The 10,609-nt window shown below is 37.6% G+C and overlaps 1 protein-coding gene across 5 annotated transcripts in view; it reads left to right on the forward strand.

Moving 5' to 3' along the window:
• GPR174 (G protein-coupled receptor 174) overlaps positions 1-10,317 on the forward strand; it is a 39,781-nt gene extending 29,464 nt beyond the window's left edge. For 4 of the 5 annotated variants that reach the window (XM_070606227.1, XM_070606226.1, XM_070606225.1 and 1 more), the window contains one exon: positions 5,498-10,317. In XM_070606227.1, coding sequence (XP_070462328.1) covers positions 6,051-7,052 — 1,002 coding nt within the window. In that variant the 5' untranslated portion in view covers positions 5,498-6,050 and the 3' untranslated portion in view covers positions 7,053-10,317. The remainder of the gene's footprint in view (positions 1-5,497) is intronic. The other variant, XM_070606229.1, reaches the window with a different exon arrangement.
• Positions 10,318-10,609: the final 292 nt, after the last annotated feature.

Consider the following 10,609-nt stretch of genomic DNA (forward strand, 5'->3'; position numbering starts at 1 on the left):
GTACTACTCAGAGCAGAAGAACAAGATGCACTATCTGCTGAAGAGGAAATGGGCTTTAGATCTCAGCAGAGACATTTAGACTCAGCTAAGTGAAAGAACTTCCTGGCAAAATGGCAATGCTCACAATAACTGTGTTATCCACACATAAGTATTTCCTCCCTTCATGGACTTGGCCTATGGGGGAATCATAGAAGGTGTCAAAGATAAGGGGGCTTGACTGGATGTGATGCTATCCAGGCAGAACACTCTCTTTAAAATAAAAATTCTGATGGAATATATAGTACGGAAAGAACTGGTGAGTTCCCTTGGGGAATTAGCCAGGCAAAGACTTACCTTAACCTTTGCTGTCTGCATTATAGTCAGCTCTTCACTTAGATGCAGTTGCTGAATTGGTTTCCTGGAAAGATTGTAAGCTATTTCACTTTGAAGATTTTCAAAAGTGACAAAGAAGCCCCGACATTTGCTATGTGTGCTGATCAGAATCAGAAAGAAATAGTTCTGCTCTCTTCTATTCAATATTTGTGGTTACTCATATATCGTAATGGTACCATTGCCTCTCACACACATGTACACAACTTGTTCAGCCCCACATAATTTGCAGTCCCTTGCAGCACTAGGTCTGCTTTTTCTTGGCTTACTAAAGCACATATGTAACCAGAACTCTAAAGTGAAGTTGGCTTTTGAGCAGTTGGTTGCCTGTGACCTATTAATGGTTGGTTGCCGGGCAAGGCTCCACACTCCGAAATATAGTCTCAACTTTCCACTAATAAGTCTCAAAGACCACGATTAAAAATTAGGTCATTTGGTGATCTGGTATTTTTAATAATTCACTTTCCTTTGTTAAAATACAGAAACACATTTCTAACATCTAACGTCTTCATAGATAATAAAAACTTGCTCAGAGGAAGTCTTAGTAAAATGACATGGAAAGCTACCTCTGGTATTCATTTGAACCAGGTTTTCCATGGATAAACAACCAAAGATATAATGTTGCTGGAAAATACTCTTGAACCCATATCATGAGTAAAATTTAGTGAGGCTTCAGTTTCAGATAAACATAAATAAAGACAAATAAACATTAATAAATAAAGATAATAAAATAAACATATATAAATATAATAAAACAAACACAATAAATTAAACATAAATAAAGATAATAACTTCCCATGAGATCTTCATATGGAATTGTTTCTAACCTCTAGATTTCTGGAAATCAGGCTAAATTCAGACTATCAGTTTCGTTTTTTCTCTTCTTTTTTCCTCTTCCCAAAAAAGTAAGAAAAATTAAGGAAGAATAGGCTCCTGAAGCAAGAAAAAATTTGCTAAAGGAGGCCGGCATTTTCCTTGGAGTAAATATCACATTCAAAATTGGAGACTGTTCCAGTGTCTGTTACAATATGGATTTTTTTCCTGAGAAAGGAAAATCTCAAAAAATAGTGGTATGCTCTGAAAAAAATGCTTCCTTCATCTTTTGCCTCCATCACTCCTAAATCAAGGAGTATTTATATTTATTACAGCACAGCTGACTAGGGGTTTTTCTATGTTTGAAAGCCTTTTCAATCATCCCAGGCAACTTTTCCTGCTAGAAAATAACGTTATCTAAACAAAGGGAGAGTATCATCAGCTCTCCCAGGAGGAAGCCAGAGAAATCTTAAGGGAGCTGCTCTATTCAGAAGCATTTCAAGGCTACAGGCTGGGATATACAGATGCAAATGCAGTAATATGTGGCCACTGAGGGAATGAGCCACAGGAAAAGTACACACTTCAGGAGGGTAGTATTGACCTTAAGTTCATTTCACTTAAGCAAATATGTCCTTAATATTTTAGTTGATTCCCCTCATTTGTGCTTATAGAGCACACTGTACATTGCCTATGACCACATATATTGTGGCAATTATTCTCCCTCACTAGACCATGGCCCAAGAAGACAGTAATCATGTGCCTTTTTCCATAGTCTATATCCCCAGTACGAAGCATCGTGCCTGGCAAATGGTAGTTGGTAAATAAATATTTGCTGAATAAATACTAGATGAACCCACACATTCCAAACATGGTTCTAGGTGCCCCAGGGGATATAGAGGTGTATGAGACCCAGGCCTTGACTTCAAGGAGTTTCTGGCCTAGCCGTGGTGGGGTGGGGTAAGCAGGGGAGCAGGGGCATAAATAAGACACAGACACAAATTACTAACCAAAAGCAGAGGAAGTTAGGTGTTTTAAGAGAGGTATAAATGGAGTTTTAAAAAAGGAGCTATCATAACAGTGTTGAGTTAACCACAAAAGTTTTCATGAAGAACAGGAAATTTGAGAAAGGCCTTTACAAATAGGTAGGACTGATATATAAAGAGAAGATACTCCAGGCTGAGGTAGCAGAATAGCAAACACTGTTTATGAAAAAACAAAAAAGCTCAGTTTGAACAGCAAGGAGCTGAGCTTTGCAAGAGTGCTGGGCATGTTTGGGGAGTAGTGGGAAAAAAATGCTCTAAAGGTAGATGCACTGTATTTAAGGAAGCCACTGACTGCCAGACTATGTACTTTGTGACTTGTTGGGCAATAGGGAGCCATTAATGCTCTTTAGAGACCTCATCCTAGAAAAAAAAAATACCTGACAACATTATGTAGAATAGAGTAGGAAAAGATAAGGGATAGGGAGACAGATTAAGTAATAAGGGCCTGAACTAGGGTAGAAACAATGCAAATTTTAAAAGTGAGATGATTATCAGAAATAATGCAGTTGCAGCAAATAGTAATAATATCAGTTATAATAACTGTTTATCGAGCACTTATTATGTACCAGACACTATGCTAAATGGATTACATACAGCAGCTCAATTAGTTCTCACACTGACTCTATAAGTTAGGTACCACGATTATTCTCATTTTACTAGTGAGAAAATTAAGGATCAGAGAGGTTTAGTGATATATCCAAAGTCACACAGCCATTAATTGAAAGAGAAAGAATTTAAACCCAGGTCATTCTGATTCCTAAACATACATTAGTTCCCCCATAGTATGCTATCTTTCCCTTAGGCACTTGTTTGTATGTGGACATTAAGGGGCAAAGAGTCAAAGTCTCCAAAACTTTGAGACAACGTGGGAAAATATTGGTGAACTTAATAGCGAATAAGGAAGTCTGGAGCAGAATCTGTTTTGAGGTCTTGAGAGATGATTTTTGTTTGAGATGTTGATTTTTACAGTCAAATAATTTATTTTTAATTATTTTATTGAGATCATATTGGCGTATGACATTGTGTAAATTTCAGGTGTACATCACTATATTTCAGTTTCTGTATAGACTGCATCGTGTTCACTACCAACAGTACAGGTTTTATCCATCACCATACATATGTTACCGCAATTATTTCATTCAAGAAATACTGAGCACTTACTTTGTGTCTTGTACAGCCCTTGGTTCGAGTATACAACAAGTAAACAAAATACACAAGAATCCTTGTCCTCATGGACTTTACATTCTAGTAGAGAAGATATATAAAAACAAAATAAATACCTAAAAAACATAAAGTATATTAGTTATGATTGATAGTGGATAAAATAAATACTGAAGGGAGATGGAGAGTATAGGAGGAGAGCTACAGTTTTAAATAGGAAGATCAGGGAAAGCCTCATGAAAAGGTGACATTTCGGTAAAGATCTGGAGGAAGTAAGGAAGTGAAACAAGTAAATAACTGGGCTAAAGCATTCTAGGCACAGCTAACTGCCAATTCAAAGGCTTCGATGCAGGAGCGGACGTGGTTTGTTCACTTAACAGCAAGAATGGCAAAGTGGCTCGAGCAGAATGCAAGGGGAGAGTCTTAGGAGGTAAGCTCAGAAGTAACTGGAGGCCAGATCACACAGTATGATGTAAGCCATTGCAAGGACTTTGATTTTACCTCTGAGATGAAGAGTCATTAGGAGATTTTTATCAGAAATAACATGATTTGACAAGATGTGACATATTTTAATAAAATATAAAAGATGATTTCAGTTTCATATGCCACATTTTGAGGTGATGATGAATCATTCAAGAGAAGTAGTCTTATATATAGTTGGAAAGAGAGCTACAGCTCAGATGAGATACAGATTTAAGAGTCATTGGCTGTGACAGGAGAGGTGAAGGTTCAGTAGAGGTTGATTGGATGTATATTTCTAAAATTCTTTCTAATCAGTGACATTAGCAGGCGATGACTTTTATATAAATAGTTAAAGGGAAGTGGAAAACCCAGGGCTTTTGACTTTTTATCTGCCACCTAACCAAAATCACTATCTGTGAAAATATTTCAAAGAAGTATTTCAGTTTGGGAGCTGAACAAGCTCTAATGTTAACCACTCTTTCAATATTGATGTTATTATTTACAGTTGTGCTTCCCTATCTTTATAACACCATCTCTCTACTTCTTCCTTCTCTGAGAAATCTCAAGTATTTAGCCTCTTCAATCTGAATCCATAGTTCATATCATTCATCAGGCCTTTTAATTAAAGTGAGCACCATATCTCTTAACAAAACATACTATTTTACTTACCAGGCAATTGAGGCAAAATAATAACAATAAAAATTCCTTCAGGGGCTAAATCAAGTTCTTCAAACCACATGGATTTGATAATCCACATGGATTTGATATTCTAAAGCAGTGTGTTTCATAATTTCTATTTCAATTTTGTTCTTTCCACATATCTTTAAAGTCAGTTAAGTCCTCCTGGATTTCAGCAGCCTTGAGGCAACTATCCAGGTCCCTAAGCAAAAATTTGTTTACCTCAGAACAAAGGTCATGGACTCAGCTGAGGCAACTTTCTGGGGATTTTGATTCTCTGTACTGGTGCTATGGTCTGTTTCTTGGATAACTGAGAGGTGACTAAATGACCCATGTAAATAGAAGTATTTAAAGAGAGGCAGGTTGCCCACTTATTTTCAGACATCTGGAAAGTATTTGGATCAAATGGGTGGCCCCTAAATGATGGTTCAAGGACAAATGCTGGGTTGGCTGTATCTGAATCATATGGGGAGCTTTTAGAAAAACAAATTTCAAATTTGGGCCCTACATGCTGAATCAGAATCTCTGGAGGAGATACTGGGAAAGCTATGGAAAGCTGTGTTTTTTAAAAAAAATCTTCTCCAGATGACTCTGACAATCCACAAGGGCTGTGAAGCAAAGATCTAAATCAGAGCATCTCAAATGTTAATATGCATAAGAATAACCTATCATTCTTGTTAAACTGCAGATGTGATTCATCAGGTCCCAGGTGGGACATGAGATTCTTCTGCATTTCTAACAAGCTCTCAAGTAATGCTGGTTCAGAAATGGCATTTTGAATAGCAAGGGGCTAGATTACCTCTCAGGTTCCTTCTAGCTATATGTTCCTGATTCTCAAGTTTAACTGTGGCATGTCACCCTCACTCACATCAGAACTTTCCATTTAAACTAATAGGTTTTTCTACACATAGCCTTTTTTTGTTTGCAAAATGTGCCAGATAATAATTGGCTTTTTTTTTTTTCACTTGCAGCTCTGCCTTTGCTTTCCACTTTTTAGCTTTGGACATAACTGAAAACATCCCCAAACACTGATCTAAGTTAATCATCTCTGAAGAGTTGCGGATCCACTGAGTATTAAAGCAAACCTTCCTTCTATGTGAGCCAAAAAAGAGAAAAACAGCCTGCCAAGCACCTGTAAAGAGATGGCTATCATCATATGGGAATTTGAAGAGCTGCTATATGGCACATTCGTGATCCAAATGGGAGAGGATCAACTGTTGTGATGTCCCAGAAGGCTTTATAACAGAGTAAACAAGAGGGGAAAATTTTAACAGCTTGTTGTCTGTGCTTGCACACTAGATTTCCTTGTAGTTACTGTAGAGAAATCCAAAACAAACATGCAGATAGTTCTTTGAAAAGCCCCCAAATCAGGTATAGAGGCTCAGACCAACGCAGTAAAAAGATTATTTTAGTCTCAGATTCTCCAACCTATCGATGGTCAGTCTTTTAGAAAGAGCAAGCAGTTGATAGTGAATTTAGGTTCTGAACCACCATTTGGCAAAGACAGTTTCCCCAGAAAGAAATATGCCTGCTAATGACACATGTGCTGGACCATATGCAGACAATACAGATTTTCGATACTTTATCTATGCAGTGACATACACTGTTATTCTTGTGCCGGGTCTCATAGGGAACATATTAGCCTTGTGGGTATTTTATGGCTATATGAAAGAAACCAAACGGGCTGTGATATTCATGATAAACTTAGCCATTGCTGACTTGCTACAAGTTCTCTCCCTGCCACTGAGGATCTTTTACTACTTGAATCATGACTGGCCATTTGGGCCTGGACTCTGCATGTTCTGTTTCTACCTGAAGTATGTCAACATGTATGCAAGTATCTACTTCTTGGTCTGCATCAGTGTACGACGATTTTGGTTTCTCATGTACCCTTTTCGCTTCAATGACTGCAAACAGAAATATGACTTATACGTCAGCATTGCTGGCTGGCTGATCATCTGTCTTGCCTGTCTGCTCTTTCCTCTCCTCAGAACCAGCGATGAGACCACAGGCAACAGAACCAAATGCTTCGTAGATCTTCCTACCAGGAATGTCAATCTGGCCCAGTCTATTGCCATGATGACCATTGGCGAGTTGATTGGGTTTGTCACTCCTCTTCTGATTGTCCTATATTGTACCTGGAAGACGGTTTTATCACTGCAAGATAAATATCCTGTGACTCAAGACCTTGGAGAGAAAAAGAAAGCCTTGAAGATGATTCTAACTTGTGCGGGAGTATTCCTAATCTGCTTTGCACCTTATCACTTCAGTTTTCCTTTAGATTTCCTGGTCAAGTCCAATGAAATTAAAAGCTGCCTAGCCAGAAGAGTGATTCTAATATTTCATTCTGTTGCCCTGTGTCTTGCTAGTCTGAATTCCTGCCTTGACCCAGTTATATACTACTTCACCACTAATGAGTTCAGAAGACGGCTTTCAAGACAAGATTTGCATGACAGCATCCAACTCCATACAAAATCCTTTGTGGGCAACCATACCACTTCTACCCTGACAACTGAATTATGCTAAATAAAAATTAAAAAGTGAATGTGGTCTGAAATGCAAGTATATCAGAAAACATTTGCAATACCCCAAGCCACTGGGAAGTAATCACAGGAAGCACTCATAGCTTTTCAGTTATGTTCTATCTTACCTGTATGAGGAATTCACATCGTCATAACAGAACCAATTTAGAGCATTATACTCCACCATCATTGATGTTGACATGTTCATGTAGTAATTTGTCATCAAGTCTTTAAGATGTAAACTATAAAATTTCAGTGGCATCCTATACACATGTGCTCTCAACTAAAGTCAGCAGTTTTATCTGTGAACCTCAGACACAGAGAGACTGTTAGCTTGGGATCATAATAAGTGCTTAGGTTTGTTACAACAGACAATGAGTCTCTTTGCATTTTAGAGGCAATACAGTTGTCTATTTATACTAGTAATCACGGTTTATTTTCCAATATGACATTTTTGGTTTGATTTTAAGTAGGATGGACAATATATTATTCTGTGAAAACAAAAGCGTTATAAACATGGGACCATTTTTATCTCCCATGTGTGATTATACTCTAGGGGTTTGAAGACTGGAATAGCTATTTCCTTCATTTCAATGTCAGTATGAAACATTATCTGTCACACCTATGCTAGAATAAAAATCTGAACTCAGGCCTCTGCCATGTTTAAAGTAAGAACAAGAAAGAGATTCACATACAATAACTCTCTGTGACTGTATAATACGCCGTATTAAATCTACCCAGGGCAGTTAGCTTGTCAAAGTCCATACAAGGTGACCCAGATTGCCTCTATAGGTCCAGGAGACAGCAGATAGATGAAATCACAGCTCTGGTTCTTTTAAACTATTTCCTAAGAACACCTCTGGAGATGTATGGACCTGCCTAGAAGAGAAAGTTTCCACTAAGCTTCTAGAGTGACGTTGAGGTACCTCTGACAGGTTACTGTGCTTTCTGAGCCTATGAAAGAAGTAGTGCACTAATTAATTACTAAGCTTAGGCCAAAGTGGAAAGATGAAGTAGAGTCAAGTACACCTCTTAAAAGCCTCATCACATTGTATTTCTTACTTTAAGTTAGGTGGCAACTGTCAAGCCACCTTCACATGCCAGAATAGGGTTTGGAGGCAGCTACGCATGTGGACCCTAGAGTCTTCAGTAATTTTTCTGGCCCACCTTTGCCCCAGTCATACCATTCTGCGGCCTGCACAGCCTACCTCCCAGCAGTTGGAGAAGACAATTCTTTCACTGTTTGAGAAAAGTGCAGAAGATTAATTTTGGCAGCATTGGAGACCGCTAACAATGCCTTGTCTGCTACATTCTTGGTACTAGTATGCAGGAAACAGACCCAGGATATGAATAGTAACTAAACCTGAGATCTTAAATATTAGAATACTTTGAAGCATGTTTCAGCAAAAAGCTCTAAGATAAAAAATGCTCTATTTAAAATCTATGTGCTATATAATGAAGACACATGCTACTTCTCATCTGGAAGGAATGTGAAAATCAACCAAGAGCTCCATCGTATTTAGAGGAAGGGAGTTTCTTTAGGCACACAGTTATGATACTAATATGTTTGGAGGAAAAAATGGTGAAATCAAAATGAATTCTAATATCTAAGATGAATGGAAAATTTTCTAATGTTTTCTCTGGACAAGTGTTGATTTTGCTTGTACTTTGTTATTAAAATAATACCCTACTAGAAGACTGATTTTGTGCTGCTAGCAATAGTGTATTTATCTCCTAATTATTCATTGTAAGATACATATTTTATGTGTTAAATAAGTGTTAAATTGTGTTTTTAAAAGGGCAACTTGTAACTGTGTCTGGTCTGTTTGCTTTGAAGTTATTTGTGTCTGAATATAATTTAGTGTTGTAATGGGATCACAAGTAATAATTTTGTGGGTACTTGCATGAGTCTTGTCTATACTATATGTGTTTCCTAGTTTCCAGATTAGCATGAATTACACTTCTTAGGGGTTGTTTTGAGAGACCAGTGATTTATTTTTATTAACATATTAATTTCACTTTAAACATACCTGTTTTTAAAAGGGGAGATTACTGAACTTCTTAGATGAATGGTTGAGGTTAGAACCCGTTTACTAGGCAGTCCAGAAGCCCTTGCAGATCATTTACATCATTCAAGGAGAGGACAAGTGTCCACTATTCTTATGCTGCTTAGCTAGGACCACCCCTTCTCCTCAGGCCAGCCCATCTAGGTTTGTATTCAGTTCTGTGATTTACTTTATCTACCCCTCCTCTCCATCCATATATTTTTGTTTTCTGTCCTATTCCCTTGTTCGTCTAGTCAGTAATCTGTCCAACTTATTCACACTAAGGTGCTAATGACTAACGTTAGCTTAAAATTAATTTACCAAGGATATCTGAAATCTAGGCTTTAAGGGTAAACCTTAACTCAAAATGTTAATCCCTCACTTTTAATAGTGGCATTAAAGACACTGAAGCAGACTGGAGGGGAAGATATTTTGAAGAAAGTAGGTCTTACAGCAGTGTCTTTCAGATTGCATATAGTAAGTGATCGCCTACTTTGCTTACCGTAATGGGGATGCTAAATTCTAAGAAATATATCCACAAGCTCAGCTGTCAGTTTCTTAGATCTCTGCTTGTTTTCTTTTACTTTTTGATTTTCCTCTTCCAACTCTGGACCTAATTTCTAGAGAAAGGTCTAAACTAGGAGAGAGGTACTGCTGCAGCTGCCATCCACACAGCAGCCTCCTCTCGGAGCTTCTCCTTTCTTTGGAGAATCTTCTCTCCAAACCTTCCATTTATCACTCTCTGGATTCAATGAAATCAGGGTGCAAAAAGTAAACACTCTCAACTACAGCAACATGCAATTCAAGATAAATAAACTTACATTTCCTATATAAGGTTATTTGAGTTCTGATTCCAACATACACACGTAATTATTCCAACAAGAGAGATTTTGAATATGGAGTGATTTCCATATTATTGTCATATTGTTATTGTTATTATTGTTATATTCAAATATTTTATATGTTTTATTGTCATTCAGTTAAGCAGCTAATTCTATTAACCTGTAATTCCAGAAAAAGGAGCCATCTGCCCTAGGAACAACAGGTCAAGCTACCTTGGTCTAAAAGGGTGCATAAGTGGAACTCTTGTGCAACTTAATTTTTATGTAATCTCTTTGTTTTTACTTCCAAAATACTGTGAAAATGTTGCACTTGGAACTTATTTACATCTATAATTTATAATATGCATTTTCATAATAAAGATGGTCTCGGTAAAATTACACAGGAATTTTCTGCCTCCAGAAGTCAATGTATATTTAGTAGTCATTTTTTCAGCAATCTGATATTCTTGACGATCTTTGTCAGTGTTCTCACACACATGGATGAAAGTCCCATGATGCTCTACTCTCCCTGGAGGCGTGCACTCTATTCTCAGATGGAGAGATGAAGCATTTCTCCCATCCTACCCCATCCCTGCCATCTACTCCGCCCATAGATAGACTCATTACTGTCCTCATCCTACTAAGATGAGTCCCCAACCTCACTTGTTGACCGGGTTTATCTGAATGATTTAAAG

Source organism: Equus przewalskii, chromosome X (assembly GCF_037783145.1).
Source record: "Equus przewalskii isolate Varuska chromosome X, EquPr2, whole genome shotgun sequence".
Lineage (NCBI taxonomy): Eukaryota > Metazoa > Chordata > Mammalia > Perissodactyla > Equidae > Equus > Equus przewalskii.